This window comes from Microplitis mediator, chromosome 2 (genome assembly GCF_029852145.1).
Source record: "Microplitis mediator isolate UGA2020A chromosome 2, iyMicMedi2.1, whole genome shotgun sequence".
In the NCBI taxonomy this organism is placed as follows: Eukaryota; Metazoa; Arthropoda; class Insecta; order Hymenoptera; family Braconidae; genus Microplitis; species Microplitis mediator.
The window spans coordinates 10797072-10820091 of NC_079970.1; the positions used below are offsets into that span (position 1 = coordinate 10797072).

General features: G+C 32.3%; 1 protein-coding gene across 1 annotated transcript; it reads left to right on the plus strand.

The window, feature by feature from the left end:
* The first annotated feature begins 258 nt into the window (after nt 1-258).
* On the plus strand, nt 259-22000 carry LOC130663497 (uncharacterized). The gene is made up of 5 exons (XM_057462749.1): nt 259-455; nt 547-763; nt 15143-15376; nt 15456-15747; nt 19794-22000. The coding sequence occupies exons 1-5, from the start codon at nt 415-417 to the stop codon at nt 20252-20254; spliced, it is 1245 nt and encodes a 414-aa protein (XP_057318732.1). The 5' UTR covers nt 259-414; the 3' UTR covers nt 20255-22000.
* Nucleotides 22001-23020: the final 1020 nt, after the last annotated feature.

Consider the following 23020-nt stretch of genomic DNA (forward strand, 5'->3'; position numbering starts at 1 on the left):
TATCACTGTTTTCAAATTCAAAATTGGTCCCGCGTGACAACGAACTGCCCACTGTCCAGGAGGTGGCGTCTGCTCCGATCCTAATAACCTCCCAGGACATAACAAGGTGGCTATTAGGGTCACTATTTATGTTATTCACTGATTCACCGCCCAACAACAGCACTTGATATTCCTGTACTGTGTGTGAACTCCTTTATGCAATTATAATGGTGCCAACTGAAACCTTGAGGCAGCCGCCATATTTGTCAGCAGTGTCCCCGTCCCCTCTTAAGGACCTATAATGTCGATATCAGGGTCATTGTTATGAAATTGTTGTGTTGTTGTGTATGACAATAGATAACTTTGGGGGTTGTGAGATAGAGCTTTCTAGTAAGAGTGATTTTTATTTGTTGAACAAAATTATCTTGTTACTAAATGTCATTTTTCAAATTTTCAAAATTCTCTCGACATATAAGGTGATAATTACTTAAGATGTAAAAGAGTTAAATTTTTATGTAGAAACATCGAATAAACTTATCATCAAGTCAATGTAATTTGATTGTTTAGGTTGATTCCTGTTCAATGCGGTTATTCAGATAACACTAGAAATTCTACTTTCAGTAGAAAATCTGATAAATCGATGAAAATTGCAAAAAACTGGAAGATTTTTGTGCCTATCGGAATAGGGATATCAGTTGTTACCATTTGGCAGTGGAATCGTGCTAAGAGGCAAGGAAATTTTGCTGGTTTTAATGTGATGACTGATCCAGCCAATGATTTAATAGTATGATATTCTATAAATGACTATCTTAACTTTCGAATGGACGATTAGAAAAATTTATTAAAGTATTAAGTTCAATAAATTCATCTAACAGTCCTAGATATGTTCTGAAAGGGTTTATGATAATAATGTTTTCTAGTTTTCTATTGAAAAATATTTAATCAATTGCGATAGGTTTTAAATGAGGAAACATGACAGAATTTTTCACAAAATTTTAGCATGGCAGGAGTTACAATATTGCTTAAAACAAAGCAGCGGTTTTTCAACATCAATATTTTTTGCATATTACAACAATTATTATTTTGTAGTGTGGTCGCACTAATATGCTACCTCTTCTAAAACCTATTGAATTTCTTATGCCCGTCGTTCAACCGCATTAGTTTACTATTTTCACTTATTATAGTCTTATTAATATTTATTATCAATGTCTCCAAGAATAATTTTCTTTTGAAATTGACCTTGCATAGTCCAAAAAATTATTTATCTGACCTGGCACGTCAATTTTTTGAAGAGAGATTACATTTCTTCGACTAGTAACAGTAATATACTAGTAGTAATAATGAAAGTAATAAATCACGGAGATTACAGTAAATCGCAGGGAGCTCTCAGTAATTCACCGTGATTTATTGTAGATCAAAATCACCAGGGAACGATTTACGGTTTTTCGAAAAATTGCTAAAAAATTTAAAAAATCCAAAAGTGCACCCCTCAATCGCTCATTTTATTTTTAATCATTGTTTTCCATTTTTTTTTTATTTCATGTTGGGAATTTAGGTATGGTAATCGTGAATGAAACAAATCAATTTATTAAACAAATGAATATTATATCTTTGTATATCTTGGTATGTCTTCACTCGTAAGAGATTTAGCTTAGACTAACTTATTCTTTTAATATTATTTAACACTGAGGTCCAACAACCTCTCCTCTTTTTGTATAACAACAATCTCTAAGTTCAAAATATATATATATGAGTGCAAATGAAGAAAAACATATTGCCTTGCATTTACTTGGAACATGGGCCTCAATCTCTCGTCGACCCAAGTACCTAAGGTCATAAAATTTGATCCATGCTAGCTTTCTTTCCTTAAGTAAACATATACATATTTTGAACTTAAATATAAGTATTATGACTTAAATGCGACACTGTTCGAAATAATATTTCGAACAGAATATTTAGTAAAGAGAAATAATTAAATAAAGTATATATAAGAATAAAGATTCATTTTTGTACAGAGAATCCAACACGCCCCCTCAAAAATTAATCTTTAAATAAAAAAATTAAAATTAAATTAGCTTACATAATCATAATACTAATTATATATGATACCTTTACGATAAACTTATTATATCAATTAACTTCTAAGATTAAAATTGTAAAGACATATCCTTTCACGCAATCTGGGGGTGCGAACATTATGGCCCAACTAATTTGCAAAGTGATTAGGAAAACCCAGGAAAACCTAATCCGACCATTTATCTTAAATATTTCAATTATACAGTCTATAATATAAATACATTAGAGTGGTCCTTATTTTGGACATTTTCGAATTTTTATGCTCCCAGAGGCTTATGTGGTTCGAAATAAATAAAAAAAAATATCCTCAAAGTTTCAGATCTCTATCTCAATTTTAACCCGTGCCGCACAGCTATGTAAGTTTCCCATTTAAATAACACTGGGTTTTTGGCATTGAACGATTAATTTTTCATTCCGGCTAAAGTAATTGTTCGAAAAATTTGATAGTCTGTAGACTTTATGCTTATATTAGCAGCTACTCCTCAAAATTTTTACAGATTTTCAGCTACTATAATTTTAGGGGTACAGCATGATAAAAAAAAGATAAAAATTATTTTTTTTATTTCTATCTAAAATTTTTTTTAAATAGCATATCGAACCAGTCTGCATCCTTATCAGAAGTTCTTACTCTTTTTCATTTTCGCACCTAAGTGGGTGAACGGTATATCTTTGTTGCACTAATACAGTAATCAGGAACTTTGCATTAGTGTGCAGTAAAGTGTTCCTTAAAAGGATTTTTTGAATTCAATTTCAATTACGACAGAAAAAAATTCCCTTAAAGTTTGAGCTCTTAATTCCAACGGGACCACGTGCCGCAAATTTTTTTTTGTGATTTTTTAAGTTCATTATATTTATTTATAAAAAAGATCTATTTTATTAATAATTTATTATAATTAGAAAATTGTAAATAAATAATTATTTCGATATTATAATTCACAAAACTATTAACCTTTTGTTTATTATTTATTGCTTAAAACAAATAATAAACTTAAAGGTGACCAACTTATTTAAGCAAATATTGAAAGAAATTCGATTTATTGATAATATTTATTAAATGTTAAACTAAGGCATAATATGATTAGTGGCATAGATATACAGATCTCAGATATCAATTGAATGCATTATGTATTTTTGAAAAAGACAAAGTCAAATAACATAAACAAAAACATTTCTTGAAAAAATCACAAAAAAAAATTTTGCGGTAACTCTTCCCGTTAGAATTAAGAGCTTAAACTTTAAGGAAATTTTTTCTGTTGTAATTGAAACTATTTTGAGAGGTGATCGTAATAAATTCGAAAAATCCTTTTAAGATACACTCTACTGCACATTAACGCACTATTGTCTTATTTAGCGAAGTGCGCTTTAATTTTTTGAAAATATTCGTTTGTTCATAAGAAAAACTCGTCCAAAGCTCCCGATTACTGTATGAGTGCAACAAAGATATGCCATTCACCCACTTGGGTGCAAGAATGAAAAACAGTAAGAACTTCTGATAAGGATGCAGAGTGATTTGATGTTATTTAAAAAAAATTTTAGATAAAAATAAAAATTTTTTTCTCACCTCCGGGCGGAAAGCGTCAACTTTCGTCCCGCTGTGCAAAACGAAGTTGCCGCTTTCCGCCTCCGTCGAGGAGAAAAATAGTATACACTCCTCGGGAAGTAAATAAGAAAGCCTCAGATCACATGTTTGTTGACCTCGGCTTCGCCTCGGCCAACAATTACATGTGATCTGAGACATTTCTTACTTTACTTCCCTGGGTGTGTAATATACTATTTTTTCTTTTTTTAACTTCCCGCTAAGAAAATCGACGGTATTCGGAAAATTGGGAAGTTATTGTTTTCACCCCGATTTGCGAAAATCGAACTTTTATCAGATGTCGACGTTTTGAGGTCTTAGGAAAGCTATTCTGACTATTTTCAGAATGATGTCCGAGTGTGTGTGTGTGTGTGTGTGTGTGTGTGTGTGTGTGTGTGTGTGTGTGTGTGTGTGTGTGTGTGTGTGTGTGTGTGTGTGTGTGTGTGTGTGTGTGTGTGTGTGTGTGTGTGTGTGTGTTATTGATTTCTCAGATACGACTTGAACGATCGACTTCAAAATCTAATCAGCTCTAGAACTCAATAAAGCACGTCGATTGCCGCCTCAACCATCCAAATCGGTCAATTCGTTCGTGAGATATCGTGGAAGAAAGATATGCTGAAAACGGTTTTTTTCGAAAACAATGGCACACAAAAGTATTTTCGAGCTCGAAAATGTATTCACAACAATGTTTTCGAGCTCAAGGAGCTCGAAAACAGCGGGAAATTTTGGGGCTGGCCCGCAGGGTCAACCGATAGACAGATTTTTTTATCATGCTGTACCCCCAAAATTATAGTAGCTGAAAATCTGTAAAAATTCTGAGGAGCAGCTGCTCATATAAGGATAAAGTCTACAGAGTTTCAAATTTTTCGAACAATTACTTTAGCCGGAATAAAAAATTAATTGTTCAATGCCAAAAACCCCGTGTTATTTAAATAGGAAACTTACATCGCTGTGCGGCACGGGTTTTTTGAGGATATTTTTTTTTATTTATTTCGAACCACATAAGCCTCTGGGAGCATAAAAATTCGAAAATGTCCAAAATAAGGACCACCCTAATATACATACAATATATGCAACATAAATATATTCTTTAAAATTATTTCAAATCCATTTGTGTTCTGAATTCCACAAATTTTGGTCCAGTCAAAGAATTGGTCAGTGTGTCAGCAATCTGTTGATCTGTAGACATATAGACTAGTTTCAATAAACCTTGCTCTACTTTATCGCGAGAGAAATGATGTTTTATATCGATATTTTTTGATCTTTTATGACTTGATAGATTGTTTGCGATACTAGTGCAACCATTGTTATCTTCATAAATTACTACTGGCCCTGATATAACTATCTTTATACTTTACGCTAAAGATCGCAACCACAGTGCCTGTCGTGCAGCTTTATACAGAGCCATATATTCAGCTTCTGATGTTGAACGTGCCACAGATGCCTGTCGTTTAGATGCCCAGCAAACAGTACAATGATCGAATAACAAATAAATAATCGGTTGATTTCTTTTTCTATCATTGTTATCACTTTTCCAATCTGCGTCTACATAACCGCTGATTATTTCTTTATAATTATTACGAGTATATGTTAATCTAATATTACTAGAACCCTTTAAATATCTTAATACTCTTTTCAGATACTGCCACAGTGTTTTATTGTTTTTATTCATATATCTACTTACGATATTCACTGATATGCTTAAATCTGGTCGTGTACAAACCATTAAGTACATTATACAACCAATAACACTTCTACATGGGGCATCATAATTTTCATCTGAATTTAAACCTTCATAGTTAATTTTAATTTCTAGTGGTGTAGTTACATACTTACAATCATGCATATTAAATTTATTTAAGACTGAATTGATGTATGCATTTTGATCTAATGTTATTTCATTATCTGTTCTTGTAACTTTTATGCCTAAAAATAATTTAATTTCTTTTAAATCGACCATCTGAATTTCATTCATCAAATACTCTTTAAAACTATTCATAGTATTCATATCTGCAGTTGCTACAAAAAGATCATCAACATATGATACTACATAAATGTTTTTTAAGACATCTCCTGGATCTAAAATATAAATACAACGATCTACCGGAGAATTTTGAAATTTTAATTCTTTTAATGTAGATTCAAATGCTTCAAACCAGTAGCGTGCAGCCTGCTTTAAACCATACAGAGCTTTGTTCAATCTGCGCACCTGATTTTTATTGACTCCTTCTGGTATTTCCATTTAAATTTCTGCTTTTTAATTTGCCATTCAAAAAAGCTGTCTTCACATCCATATGATGCAGTAACAGATTATTCTGATTGACAAATGCAACTATGAATCTAAAACTAGCAATTCTAGCAACTTGCGCAAAAGTTTCATCATAGTCTACCATATATTCTTTGACTAAAACCTCTAGCAACTAATCGAGCTTTACATTTATGTGGATTTCCAAACTCATCATTTTTAATTGTAAATATCCACTTACAGTCTACAATATTTTTATCTTTAGGTCGTGGTACCAATGTCCAAGTATTATTAATACGAAGTGAATCGAGTTCACTTTTAACAGCTCGCTCCTACTCAACCCTATCATTCCTATTTTTTAGAAATCGTTTCGAAAATGATAAGGAAGAAAAATATCGAAAAAAAAAATTCGAAAAAATCAATTTTCTTGAAAAAAAAAAATTTTTTTCAATTTTTTTTAATAATTACTGTTTTTGATTGCAGAAATAAAGCTTGTCGCTAAAAAAAACTTTTTAACATTGAAGAAATAATGGAAAATCAAAGAATCACTCATTATGCGATTTTGGGTAAAATCGATAAAATTAAAGCTTCGGAACATATAACGGTGGGCCCTGGCTACTGCGTGTCCAGATAGCCAAGAACCACAGTTAGATAAATTTCCCGAAATTACTGATTTACTTAAATTTACTATTATTAATTATACTTATTTTATTTTAAAATCTGGTTCCAAAAGACGGGAGATGATCTCAGGAAGTAGGTACTCGTCCTGAGCCGGACACGCGACTGAGATAAGCTTAAATAAAGGACTCTGGTGATAATTAAGGTTGAATGCTTAATAGAAATTAAATTTATAAATTTTATTTAACCAAATCCCATATATACAGTCTCTCCTTTGTTACTTAAATTTATAGTAAATTTATTTATTCATAAGACGTCTAGCGAGTAATTAATAGATTCGGGACGTGTGGATTTATTCGTTGTGAGCGGGAGCAAAATTTAGTGACGGAAAATATTCGATCGCGTTGAAGAGAGAGAAAAGGAATTATGATGCGTAGATCTATATAAAATTTGTTTAAACTTATCAGAATCTTGGTCTGCTTACTGACGATAATGGTTGGCGATTCTTCTCGGCTTGGTCCCGGTGATGTTGGTGTCCAATAGGTTTCTCGGGCTCCTGGGATCCGCGTCGGCAGATTGTCGCACACGAAGGTAAACCACACCACTCACTTTATACACTTTGGTTTTATTTAATTGATCAGAGAAACGAACTTTAGGTGTAATATTAAATTTGGTGTATTAAAGCAACACCACGTATCTCAATTAACAAGTTAACTTTTAATTCAAATAAATTATGAAAGACTCAAGCGGAAGGTTTTCGTATCACTTCTAATTAGTTGAATAAATTTAGTTTAATATATCAAAGACAAGTTCTAATAATTACTTGAGCAGAAATAATTATGCGTCGGTGCGTTTTCGCTGACCGAACTCAAGTGTCCATCTCGGGTCAGTTCTCTGGGCCACCAACCTCTGTTGACCCCACCTAATTATGCGCAGAGACTAATTTGCGGTCCCATGTTGCGCGAAATCATCCCCCAAATTCTAACGCAGAGACTAGACTGCTGCACTTGACTCTCAGAGCAAGAAGAGAGAGAGAAAGAGAAAATAAATTGAAGCGAGAGTGCCACACTCTCACGTCTTAAGCTTGCTGCACGGTTACAAACACTAAGAAAGAAAAATCGCAGCGCTTTGAAATTTTCAGGGTTTATTCAGGACATTTTGAGGTTAAAAAAAACCGACGGTATGCTTTGTTCATTCGTTATATCCAAAGTTATACCAAGATTTCCGAATATCCTTGAATATGCGAATTTTTATCTGTTTTTTAATCATCATTATCGCTTCAAAAATTTTTTTCCATCAAAAGCCACTAATTGTGTCTTACAGAGAATGTTTTGCGGTTTTCAAAACCCTACTTCCATTTGCTGTACGACCAATATGTCTCGAGTTATTGATTGTCAAAGCCAAAACGGACTTTTTTGCTTTGATCAATAAAAACTTAGATGAGTGTTTAGCTAGTTGCCGAGTATTTCTCTATTATACGTGTGTGTACTGTCTACTGTGTACTGTTGCTAGTGATTCGAGTGGACAAATATCCGGTTATTAACCGGTAAGTTATTTGGCTATTTAACCGGTAGAATATTTATTTGAATGATAAATATCTACTTGCATCGAATGTGTATATAGTTTAGTATACTAAGTTTTAAAAGCAATATGGCATACTGAATTTTTGTTTATTGAAAAAATTATTACAAAAAGATAAAAAATAAATTTTATTTTTAAAAAACTTGATAAACTTTAAGTGCAATTTTAAAAAAATGTTTTTTGTTCTAATTTAATTATTGAAAACAAATAAAAAAAAATTAAAAATGTCCGCTAACTTCAGTAAAATAAAAAAAATAATAAATTGCATGCCGCAGATTCGAACCTGGGTCGATGAATCTCAAATTCTTCTGTTCAACCTACTTCGTTATAACAGAACTCTACAGAAGGTCGTATTTCAATACTAAAGCTGCATTTGACAAGATCCGCGAATAACCTTGATCAATGTTTCACTTTTATCATTTTTAACTATTTATTTATTAACTCAATAATATTGAAAGATAATAGATAATTGCTAATAATTTTTAGTCTACATTGTACACATCTTCAATCGCACATCAACGCCACCCACGGAACAAAATTAACTACCTTGGTTATTTATCCGGTAAATAACCTGCTGAAAATTGGTAAAATAAGTAAAATATTTATTTCACCGGTAAATTCTCTTCCCTAACTGTTGCTACCGAATATTATATCCGCGTGGGGGAAAATATTTGGCGATCGATGATGATCGATGATCGACGGACTTATCCGAAATTATGAATTTTAATAATATAAGTACACGGAAAGAACGAGATTGGACTGGGTACAATGTCGGATTGTACTGAGTCCCATCTGGTGTGAAAAAAATTTACACATTGGAACTGCTACAATCTACATTGTAGTGGCTACAATATACATTTAACTCAGTCCAATCTGAGATTGTACTCAGTTCCATCCAAGATGGGGCTGCGTAACATGGGACTGAGTCGAATCCCGCGTGGTGGTGGCTACGATCTTACATTGTAGTCAGTCCAATCTATAGGATGGTAACCAGTTCTATGTTACCGATGGGACCTATTTAAATCTAACATTTATTCAGTTACCATGCTACATTTAACTGACTACAATGTAGGATGGGACTCAGTACCATCTTAGATTTATAAATTTAATGCCGTTGAAGGTTACTTTATTTGAATTTACATAGTTTTATTTTTTAGTGCAGTACAAGTGTTCATGTTCATTTGCATATTTTCATCTTTTTTAATTTATATATGTTTATTATTAGAGTAAATTATTTTCAATTTTTATTCTTTTAATTTTTAAAAGGTAAGTCGCTAAAAGTATCGAATTTAATATATTAAATTCATAAAAATTCAAACTATACTTAGTAAATAAAAATTGAGAAAGTTTTAAACTTTTATTGTGCATAACCTTTTTTAATATTTAAAATATGCTTAATTATTTACGATCCTGAATTTAGCAGACAATTAAAAATTTTTTGATTTTTTTTGAACAATTAAATTTGAATAAAAAAAATAAAAAAATAAAAATATGCACATGTAGAAAATTTAAAAGACTATAAGTGCAATTTTTGGAAATATTTTTTCTTTTATAATTTCTCGCTTAAATAAAAATCCAAAAACTATTAGACGTCGGCTAACTTCAGTATCATTAATTATTTTAAGGGTCATACAAAATAAATTAAATAAATAAAAAAAAAGAATGGTTAGTTTGAAGACAAAGTGTTTGAGATAATGTAAAACGTTATTAAATTGTTTAAAATTCGATACTTTTAGCAACTTACCTTTTAAAAATTAAAAGAATAAAAATTGAAAATAATTTACTCTAATAATAAACACATATAAATTAAAAAAGATGAAAATATGCAAATGAACATGAACACTTGTACTGCACTGAAAAATAAAACTATGTAAATTCAAATAAAGTAACCTTTAACGGCATTAAATTTATAAATGTGAGATGGTACTGAGTGCCATCCTACATTGTAGTCAGTTAAATGTAGCATGGCAACTGAATAAATGTTAGATTTAAATAGGTCCCATCGGTAACATAGAACTGGTTACCATCCTATAGATTGGACTGACTACAATGTAAGATCGTAGCCACCACCACGCGGGATTCGACTCAGTCCCATGTTACGCAGTCCCATCTTGGATGGAACTGAATACAATCTCAGATTGGACTGAGTTAAATGTACATTGTAGCCACTACAATGTAGATTGTAGCAGGTCCAATGTGTAAATTTTTTTCACACCAGATGGGACTCAGTACAATCCGACATTGTACCCAGTCCAATCTCGTTCTTTCCGTGTAGTGATGTAGTCGCTACAGTACTTCCCCTCTTAAAAAAAAAAATATGATGCTTATGTACAAATGAAAAATAATAAGAGATATTTACAATGCAAAACAAAAATAATAAAAAACTAATTTGAGCATGTGTGCTACGTTTTGAGGAAAGTACTAGCTAGAGAGAATACAATAAATAATAAAAAAAGAAAAAGAATTTAAACGAGTTTAAATTGTAAAAAAATAATATTTTTATACGTCGTCGACTACGAAATAGACAGGTTTCAGTCTGTCAATAGAAATTGCAGTATTTGTGCGTTTGTAGTTTACGATAGGGATGGAAAGATCTATCAAAGAATCGATTTCCGATTCCCACTTCGAGTCTGTTCATTTCGATTCTTGAAATCGATTAATCGACACAAAAATTCGATTTTAATCGATTTTTAAGTGAAAATTATCATGTAGCAACATTCAAATGTTTTTTATCCAGAATTTTCAAAAATTCATAATTTTTCGAAAGAGCACTATAAGAATTCGAAATAAATCGTGGATGTGTTTTTCAACAAAGAGTGTAACATGTAAAGAAATCGAGTGAATAAACAATGATCGGGTCCAAGACCTCGCTGATTGGGGTGGAATGCCCCACATATTACTGTCATATTCTAAGAAATCGATTTTTTTAAAAGAAAAGTCGATTCTCGATTAGAATTGGAATCGATTTTGCCATCCCTAGCTTACGATAAAATATTTATCGTGTCGCGCGACGACTTCGTACGGAACCTCATATGGAGCTGAGAAAGATGGTCCAATTTGTCTGACTCGCACTACTACGTGGGAACAAGTGTTGAGTTCTCTGAAACAGGAAACAGAACGCTCTCCATGACGCGAGGTTTCGGCCGGTGCCAAGTTATTGAAGTATGATTATAAATCACGTCAAACGCTTTCAGCATTTGCGTGTTTATTTGACGGAACTAGTAGTCCACCTGCTAAACGAATCGGCTCACCGTATACAATTTCGGCTGGGATAGCTTATATGTCCTCTTTCCAGGCTGCTCGTAGACCAAGTAAGACAACGGGTAGCGCGTCATACCAAGTGCTGTCATGACACAACAGTGCGGCCTTGAGTTGCCGGTGTAGGCGTTCCTACTACTTCTTAGGCGTCGTTAAAAGATGGGTGATGCCAAATAATTTGTTCAGAGATTAAAACGACGATGATCTGAATTTTCCTCCTTGATCGGACGTTATTCTAGTTGGTACACCGTATTTTGAGATCCATTCTCTAAACAGCACGAGTGCGACAGTATTTGTGTCTCCGTTTTTAAGTGCTACGTCTTCTGGAAATCGGGTAAATCTGTCGACGATCGTTAGGCACTTGTTGTAGCCGCGAGATACTGGTAGAGAGACTATATCGATGTGGATATGCTCAAAACGTTGTGTCGGCAATTCAAAACGAGCGAGAGATGAAGACACGTGATGATGGATCTTGTTTCGCTGACAATTTATACAAGCTTTGGCCCATTCTCGGCAATCTTTCTGGATTGATGGCCAAACGTAGCGCTTGCTCACCAGTTTCTGAGATGCTCTGGTACCAGGGTGTGCCAACGAGTGCAGCGCGTCGAAAACTTTCTTTCGAAGTTGACCAGGAAGTCTTTAGAATTAGATTGAAACAATCACTGCCTAAGTCGCTACATTTGGTGACCCCGAGACGTGATACCCTACCATGCATCTGACGTCCTCCACATCCACATTTGGCACGTCCCTCTCTTTACAGATCGAAGTACGACTAGTACGCCCAAAAACTGAGACAAAGACGCCCACTTGTGTGATGTCTCCTCGGACTCAAAACAATTCTCGCTCCTGGTACGTTCTTTCCTTCGCAGGTTGGGTCCACACTATCCTCCCATAAAAGAAGCTTACGTAACGGCCACGGATGCAAAACACCAAAGACCTCAACGTTGTTTCTAAGAAGGGGAGCCCTGTGGTGGTTCGGCTTCACTCTGCGAGATGGCATTGTACAACTCGCCTCTCGTAATACCTCGTCCCTACAACTGTTTCAATTTACAACATTTCCAACATGTAACTTCCAACTCGGCGTCTTAGGTGGGTATACGATAGACACACCTAACTGAGGAGTCTCAGCTATCGTATACTTAGACGAAACGCCTCTCACCCCATAAATACCTTTTTCCATCTCTCCTCATTATCACTCACAACGTTGCACTCTTTGGTATGTAGCCACTTAGGCAGTAATTGTTTCAATCTAATCCTAAAGAGTCGTCGCTACATGTATAATCTAAATTAATTTAAAGTAATTACGTTAAATAATCAGCATCATGTAGATTTGTATAAATTATATGTTGTTACTTGATGCCTGATATTGTTATACTTTTGTATCTAACTGTGACCCTGTTATTGTCCATCTGGCTGTTGGGTCTTATTATAAATAAATAATAAAATATACAAATAATACGGGTGAACTTGGTGAGTCAGTATCAGCTTAGATAAGCATGTCATAAATGAGTATAATACTGACTCACCAAGTTCATTCGTATTAATTAAAATTTTTTTTTTTTTTTGTTATATAAAAATTATACCTAAGAGGCACTGAAAAAATTTTTAACTTTTTATTAAATATTACTGAACAAGGAACCAACAAATATCAATTGTTGACTTAAATTGAACGAAAATTTATCAAAATTTTCATGTGCTGCTAAGATACTTGGTATACACGTGTGCCGCTGTTACTTTGATTACAAAAAATTTTACTACGATAGATATATACTCGACGCCCGGTGAAAAAAGATTTTATACAATTGTATAAAATTATATACAAAAAATGGCTCGATCCAATTGTATATAACTGTATAGAAATTGTATACGATTCTACACAAATTGTATACAAGTCTATATAATTATATACAATTTTATACAAATTATATACAATTCTATATAATTATATACATTTCTATATAATTGCAATATATATAATTGTATAGAATTGTATATAATTATATAGAATTGTATACAATTTGTATAGAATTATATACAATTTTCTATACAAATTGTATACAATTGGATCGGCCCATTTTTTCTATCCAATTATATATAGTCTATATATAATTATATATAGTCCATATATAATTGATATATAATTCTATACAATTGTATAAAATCTTTTTTCATCGGGCGTACATTTTTACAAATGAAATTTGTTTTTTGACAGATTCAATTTAACTATAATTATTACTTATATTTATGTCAGAATTTTCCTATGAAAAATATGAAAAAAGATTTGATTATATTATATTTTTTAATCGTATTTCAGAATTTCAGCATTAACGACGTAGTAGAATATTTATTTTATGTTGAAAACACGATTATTTATATATTTGCTTACTATTAAAATAGTATTGATTAGTTTAGAGACAAAATTATAAAAAAATATGTTTTTAATTTTTTTTCATAATGTTTCATCAAACCTAAAAAATTCCTGAATACAGAGGAGTTTAAGAGATGTCTTCTGACCGAATTTTGTGATTGCATGTTTTCGAAAACGCAGTCAAAAAAGTGATTATAGTTTTCTTTCTTTTGTAAAAAAATCAGCTTATAACTTGGGAATCATAACAAAAGTGTTTTTTCATGGCTTTTACTTGTTTGTATTTAGAAGAAAATCGCCATTAATTAATTTTGAATTTTACTATAGAAAAAAAAAATATAAAAATTGAAAAATAGGTTTTTTTTTTTACACTGAAAAAAAGATTTAATTGAGCCAACTAAGATTTATTTGAGCCAAAGATATCGTATATTTAGATATGGCCAAATAAATATTTAATTGTGAGAAAGATATAATATATTTGAGTAGTTTAATTGCGTGAAGTAAGTGATTTATTTGTGGTAAAGAAATGATCCAATTGCTACAAATAAATAAGGGCTTCAAGTATATGTATAGTATCGCCAAATTTTAGGTTATATATCACAAATTTAATATCTTTACCACAAATATATAAATTACTTATCACAAATAAACGATATATTTCCGTCAAATTATAAAATTATTTGAATTAACTGTCATATTTTGTTGTACCAAATATATTTATTTGTCATTAAGAAATATTTAAAAAAAGCCACAAATAAATTGATTTAGTTGGGACAAATATTTCTTTTTTCCAGTGTAATAACTCGAAAACTATTTGAGATTAAGAGCTGAAATTCTGACTAAATTTTTTTTATTTGGTACCACATCAATCCCCAAAGTGCCGATAGAAAACGCCGTGGGGCCGATTCAGCATACTTATTCGGATATGCCTTTACTTGAATTAATTGTGTATTAATACTGAAGCAGTCGGCGCGTGCCTGGTAGTTCCGAAACGATAGGTTTAGATGTATTTCATGGTGAAAATTACAATTAGGATATTATTTTTCTCACCTCCGGGCGGAAAGCGTCAACTTTCGTCCCGCTGTGCAAAACGAAGTTGCCGCTTCCCGCCTCCGTCGAGGAGAAAAATAGTATACACTCCTCAGGAAGTAAATAAGAAAGCCTCAGATCACATGTTTGTTGACCTCGGCTTCGCCTCGGCCAACAATTACATGTGATCTGAGACATTTCTTACTTTACTTCCCTAGGTGTGTAATATACTATTTTTGTTTTTACGAATGTTAGCTCTTTTCTATGAAATCAAGATATCTATGTACCCTCTATATTTTTAGTTTCTTTAGAAAGCATTAAAATTTGAACTTCACCGTACCATATATTATTGCACGGTGTCATTTAATTAAAAACCCGCTATTAATTTTAACGATTTTATTCATTAATTAAACAGATGCAGTGCTATTATTGGTTACCTTTGAGAGTTACAAGCCGAATGTTTGGATGGTTAGCAGAAATAGAGCTACCTCCGAGATTGCGTCCGTTTTTATACAATACGTACGCTCAGTTTTTCAATATAAATTTAGATGAAATTGATTGTGATCTTCTGTTGTTTCCCAGTTTGGCCGATTTTTTTGTAAGGTCACTAAAACTAAATTCAAGACCTATTGCTAAAAATACAAATATCGTAAGTCATTTTCTTTCGTTCGATACGAATAAAAAAAAATATGCCATGTGACATCATATTTAAAGTAAATAATATTCAGGTTTCTCCTGCAGATGGAACAGTATTGTACTTAGGACCCGTCTTATCTTCACAGTTGGAAAAAGTTAAAGGAGTTACCTATAATCTTCAAAATTTTTTGGGTGAAAAGAAACTAAAATTATATGAGGGAAAGAAAGAACTTACTTATGATGATAATGATAATTTGGCAAAGTTACTTTTGAAAAATCCAAAAAATTCATTATATCAGTTGACAGTATACTTGGCACCTGGAGATTATCATAGATTTCATAGTGCGACTGACTGGAAAATAAAAATTCGCCGCCATTTTCAAGGTATTGTAACAGTATGATAGTGGTGATTCTTTAAAGTAGTACTGTCGGTTTTAGAATGACCGTTCAGAATTTAATGAAATTTAACATATAAGTAATTGACGGTAAGAAAAAGATTCAATTAATTTTTTAAGAGCTATAAAGAATCAGTAAAATTTGGATTTTCATACATTTAACATTGAATTACATGAAAAATCACTGGTTTCATCGACATTATTTTTTCTCTGTAGCTCTTCAAAAATATAATTGGATCTTTTTATCATTATCCACTAATATTCTAGTAGCATTGTCTTAAGGGGTAACGGTAACCGATTTTCAATTCAATTTAATTTACGGACAAACACTAGAAACCTAAAATAGAGAGTCTTTAGCGTTTTTTAAAACCTTACCAGAGCGCTAGAAATTTCGTATTTTCAAAAATTCTAATTCGTCTCCAAGAAAAATTGTTTTAAAATTCTCATTCACTCAACGAGTGCAACAAAGACAGTCCCATTTATTTTTCTGAGTGTGAGAAAGAGGTCCGGTAGCGTATCCCCTTAAGCAAGTTACTTGAGGAAAATCCTTGAGCAAGTTTCTTCCGGAAGATTTAAACAAAACTTGACAAGATGGATTTCATAAGTATACTTGCCAAAGACTTCCCCTCGCAGATTTGAATCACGGTGGAAACACCGTGGAAGTGTAAACACCGTGGATCCACGGTGGTTACACGGTGGGTTTGTTCCATTTCACCGCCCGGTATACACAGTGTATCCACTGTGATTACGCGGTGTATCCACCATGATTCCACGGTGGCTTGACCACTGTGTATACACGGTGTTTCCACTGTGATTACGCGGTGCATCCACCGTGATTCCACGGTAGCTTTGTGCTATTTCACCACCGTGGTTCCACGGTGTATCCACCGCGTAATCACAGTGGTAAAATGGAACAAACCCACCGTGTTTCCACCGTGATTCAAATCTGCGAGGGTCATTAAGTCTTGCTTAAAGTTCTTCTTAAACTTATGGAAATCTGTAGAAATATGCGTGCTATATAACAATGTTAGTGTTGCTGTAGAATTGCTTAAGATATCGAGTTTCTTTATTTCCGAGTCGATCTGAGCTCAAACGCAGAATCTATAGCAAACCCAGTAACCTTCATTCAAGTTTAAAGTGCTACAATTTGATAATATTATTGCTAAATAAAATTATATCGAACGTGAAGTAAGCACTACTGAATCACTGAGAGAAAAAACAGGTTTTCGGAACTAGGAAAACGTAGTAAAAAAACATCTCAGCTATAGGTTTGTTAGTATCTGTAACTAAAGTGTAATAGTAAACAGTACTACAAAAAAGTAGTCGATTACACTATTATGAAAACACTACGATGATACTAGTGAACATGACTGTTCTGAGTTGGATAATTTAAATTAAAAATTACTACTCAGCAGAACTATGTTATTCATGTAAACTTAACACTTTATTTTAAGTTAAGTTAACTACTTTGGGCTGAGTCTATTAAATTAAAAATTTATAGTGAGCGCAAACTATGCGATATGGTAATAATTTAATATTTATATCAAGTAATATCAACCAATTGAACATAGTCATTCAGATTTTGTGTATATATTGTCTTTCGAAATTTTGTTTTGATTCGAAAACCATTTTTTGTTTGTTAACTGGAGAGTATTATTTATCCTTTTTTTTTTTTTTGAGAAAAATTATTCAAGGAATTATTAATGTCATTATGTAGTTAAGCATCTACTATATGACCACCAAAACAGGTACTTGTCACTCTGTCAATTAACAGAGGAATATCCATGCCAGAATGGTCTTCAAGCATCGTATATAAAAACTCTGAAATACCTATCTAACCAGGGACAGCACAATAAGTTGGCCAACCATCTAGTGGCGAGCACCGAACTACTTCCACTGCTGCTTAGCACCGGTGACTTTCTCCTCTTCAATATACATCTTCTCCCGAAAAATTTGTTGGGAGAAGATGTATATTGAAGAGGAGAAAGTCACCGATGCTAAGCAGCAGTGGAAGTAGTTCGGTGCTCGCCACTAGATGGTTGGCCAACTTATTGTGCTGTCCCTGGTTAGATAGGTATTTCAGAGTTTTTATATACGATGCTTGAAGACCATTCTGGCATGGATATTCCTCTGTTAATTGACAGAGTGACAAGTACCTGTTTTGGTGGTCATATAGTAGATGCTTAACTACATAATGACATTAATAATTCCTTAAATAATTTTTCTCGATATTTAAAAAGAAAAAGTATTTTATTAAGTCAAAATTGTAACTGATACTATTAACATGTAGTGAAGCAAATAATAAAAATATTATTGTCAGTACTACTCAAGCTTCAGTAGCAATAACTTTTTTTTCGAAGTTATATCAACTACTCAACATTAACTAAGCCGAAGTAGTTACTAATACTATTTTAATTTGTTGACGCGACTATGAAATGTAGTTATTATTACTATTACATGTTAAGTAGCGAAGACTATTTTTTCATAATTGTTATAACCAGGTAAAAATGGTTCGTAAAGAATAGTTGGTGTTACTATTTTGTATTAGTTTTGAGCACTACTGTGTAGTACCAGTGACTACGAAAACTAGTTTACAGAACTAATATTTAATAGTTGTGACGTCGTAGTTCAGGCTACTATGCATTTTTCTCTCAGTGAATTTACCATACTAATAGACGGCTCGCGGAGTAACGAAAAGGGTGGCCATATCCTCAGATATATATATATATATATATATATATATATATATATTAGGGTGATCCAAAATATAACAAACTTTTTTTTTTTTCTTCCAAACAGGTTCAAAAGTTTCATTTAGATAAAAAAAGACGCCTGTAAAAATTAGAGCTCTTAATATTAACATTAAGAGGTTCCTCATCGCACTTTTCTATTTTCCATAAGAATAACATGGGAAAAATTTTTTTTACGTCAACTGATTTTTATAAGTAGCTAACGATGCGTCATAGGAATAATTGGCAGGCATATTTTTGTAGGGAATTGAATGCTCTACAAAAAAAGATTCTTATCATTTTTTGAGGAGTCTATTTGTTCAAAAGTTATTTGAGGTTGAAGTCGAATTCATATTAAATTTTGAGATTTTCTACTTTTCCGGCGAAACTATCAGACTTATTACAAAATATCATTCGACCTTTTTTGTAGACAATTTTATTCCCTAAAAGTTATTTCTAATAAAGTTTTTTCGAATTCCGCATTGTTTTCTAGTTATTTTTATTTTAATGTCAAGCTCTTAAAATCGATCAGAAGACTATTTTTTTATGAGCATGTTATTAAAATAAAAATAACTAGAAAACAATGCGGAATTCGAAAAAACTTTATTAGAAATAACTTTTAGGGAATAAAATTGTCTACAAAAAAGGTCGAATGATATTTTGTAATAAGTCTGATAGTTTCGCCGGAAAAGTAGAAAATCTCAAAATTTAATATGAATTCGACTTCAACCTCAAATAACTTTTGAACAAATAGACTCCTCAAAAAATGATAAGAATCTTTTTTTGTAGAGCATTCAATTCCCTACAAAAATATGCCTGCCAATTATTCCTATGACGCATCGTTAGCTACTTATAAAAATCAGTTGACGTAAAAAAAATTTTTCCCATGTTATTCTTATGGAAAATAGAAAAGTGCGATGAGGAACCTCTTAATGTTAATATTAAGAGCTCTAATTTTTACAGGCGTCTTTTTTTATCTAAATGAAACTTTTGAACCTGTTTGGAAGAAAAAAAAAAAAGTTTGTTATATTTTGGATCACCCTAATATATATATGTGTGTGTTTGTGTAAAGGTGTTGACATACCTTTAAAAATAAAACTGTAGATAATTTCTGCAGAAAGTATCTTTCAACTGCAGATAAATTAGGCAGTACACATTTCTGCACTACAATTTATTTTGACTGGGATTGTAAAGAACTTCTATGTCGAATGACTAGTCTTAGGATTCCTAATATTATATTATTTTACTAAAGCTAATATTTCTTCAACTAAATTGACATTATTAAATTTGATATTGAATTTTTTAGGTAAATTGCTCAGTGTGAATCCAAAAGTAGTTCATTGGTTGCCAAATCTTTTCGAAATCAACGAGAGAGTTGTTTACCTAGGTGATTGGGCAGGAGGTTTTATGGCGTATGCTGCCGTTGGTGCAACTAATGTAGGTTCTGTAAGAGTGTATTGCGATAATACTCTTAAGACAAATAGAAAAAACTGGAAAGAAGAGGAAGATTGGCAAGAGTTAGATTTTAATTCTGTGAATATTTCTAAGGGTGAACTATTTGGCGAATTCAGATTAGGATCAACAATAGTGCTTTTATTTGAAGCTCCTAAAGATGTCAAATTTTCTGTAAGACAAGGTCAGGTAATTAAAGTGGGTGAAGCATTAACGAAATCACCAATTAAGTGTTGTCGAACAATTAATATTTCATTTAATTTTAAGCAATGTACTTCAGAGGCACTAAAATTTATTCGATTCGACTGTAAATAAAACTATGATTTTCCGTATGGTTCATAAAAAGTATGTCTACCATAAGAGAAGTAATCGAGTACAAAAATAAAACAGTGTAAAGTGTATGTTCAGTGTAAATGCAACCTAGTATATTTTTGCAGTCATTAAAAATCTATTTCCGAATAAAGCGTGCTATTTTTCTAAATATTCACAAACTCCTCCACAGATTAACGGTCCGAGTTAATGGAGTTCGACTGTACTTGCGAATCATACCACTGGAAAACGTATAACTTCAACTACTGTTGTAGATTGGTCACCTCTCTACATAAATAATTTATTTCATTTACCTAACGGTATCTCCCTTTTTTTGTGTATACCTAGTTCTTTTGAATTTCATTTTGTCCTAAGTACACGGAGAGAAATTTATGGTAACAATTACAATATATTATGGGAATGGTTTCCATGATGCATGGTAACCGGTTTTTTTGAAATGTTGATTATAGGAATGGCACCCATATATTTTAGTTATCATTACTATAATATTATATTAATCGTTACCATAATATTATGGTAACCGTTACCATAACATTATGGTAACCATTACCATAATATTATAGTAATGTTTACCATAATATTATGATAACGTTTACTATAGTATTATGGGAATGATTACCATAATATTATGGTAATCATTACCATAATTCTTTCACATGCGATATGGGAACTGTTACCATAATTATAGGAATTATTCCCATAGTTATGGGAACTTTTTCCAGAAAGTATGGGCCTATATCCCATAATTCCAAGTAATCATTACCATAACAGTATGGGATGATATTTCATAAACGTACTAGGAACGGTTACCATAAATTTCTCTCCGTGTAGTTACCCGCTCAAATTAGTCTTCTTTGGCAGAAATTCAACGACTAATCAATCTGTAATAATTGGTCCTCTATCATTGTGCAATAAAACAAAAAATGCCATTCGGTAGCCAGCAGTGTTGACAGTAGATTTCCCAAAATTTATGAAGTAGATCAAAAAGTTGCATTATTTAGAAATTTAAGTGATAACGAAAACTGAGTGTCAAATAAAAACATAGAAATTGTCATATATGTTTTATTCTTAAAAACTATCGATGAATTTATAAAAATAGTTGCCGAAAATCATCAAAGCAAGGTCATTGGAATTCATCACATAATTTTGACACACATTTAAAGGAAAAATGCCCTGTCACAATCCTTAAAAGCACGCCCTTCAGGTAAAAACGAAGACCTTCTTGATCGAAAGGGGATAGAGGGCTACTCCGAGTAGAATCCTGGCTAATAAAGATGAGTTTAAAGCCAGTCCCTAGCTCAGCGTTACTAGCTAGCAGATTTAGCTAATAACGAGCTTACCGTTGGTTAATTTTTTTTCAAGAATATTTTTAGCTCATCGATATCTCGTGAGGAGGGCAATATTTATTATTTGCAGATGGCGCTGTACAAGAATGAAATCTTGACTCACCATTGCCTCACAGCTGGCTCAAAATAATTGGTTATAAATGGCGCTATTTTCAAATAAAAAATAGCTCACTATAAGCTAATAGCTGGCCATTATGTATTATTTACAGATGGCTCTGTACGAGAATAAAATCCTGACTCATTATTACATCTCAGTTGGCTCGGAATAATTATTTATAGATAGTGCAGTTATAAATTCAAAAGATGACTTTCTCACTGTAAACTCATAGCTGACCACTATTTATTATTTACGGATAGTGCTATATAAAAAGAATTAGCTAACTGGTTATTGGTGATTAACCAGATAACATTTTTTGTTCAATATATAGTTGGATTAGTGAGAGTTTGCGCTTCGGATTTTTACCCCCACCATCAAGGCGCAATGTCTTAGGTATTAAATTTAGATGGTGGGGGTAAAAACAGAAAATATCCGAAACGCAAACTCTCGCTAATCCAACTATAACTATGTATACTTAGCTTAAGGGGGTATTCTAGAGTAGAATTTCAAAAAAATCGATTTTTTTTTTTATATTTTCAAAGTTTAACTATTTAAGAATATGTCTACGAGAGGATTTTTGAAAATTTAAATTATTTTCGGAGCTATAGACATTTTACTGACCCGGCCTCCAAACTGGTTCGGTTGGGTCTAGTCGAACAAACGACATTAGGGATTCTCCGTCTACCTGAATCTATATTTCTCAGTTAAACCTTTTGTCCTTTATATATATATGTATATAAAGGATATATATATATATATATATGTGTGTATGTATTTAGTGTAATATAATAACCCAAGGTGACGTGTCTTTTATAAAAGTAAGTATAATATATCATTTCATGACTTTGACAGCGAAAAACTTTACGCGAAACTTTAAACGCGTTTTTCTCAGAACAGACTTTTTCAATATATTTGTCACGATTTCTCGAGTTCTACTGGACCGATTCACTTGAAATTTTCAGAGAATCTTCTTTATAGACCTCTCAAGAATTGGAACTAGCCTCATCTCCAAATTTCAATTTTGACTATTTTTAAAAAAAATCGAGAAACTCAAAAAAATGGTAAAAAAAATCGTTTTTTTTTTCAAACAGTCGCCATTTTGTCAAAAAATTTTTTTTTCACTCATCGCTAGTTCAGATTCTTGCGACATCATTGCAGATTAATAATCTTTTTTATTTTTTCATTTCAGATGACTAGGAGGGTTGAAATCATGTCAAAACTCATCTGCCAATTCTTTGACGCCCCCCACTTCATCGGCTGCCAGTTTTTGAAATTTTTGACTTTTTTTTTTTTTAATTTTTTTCTGTA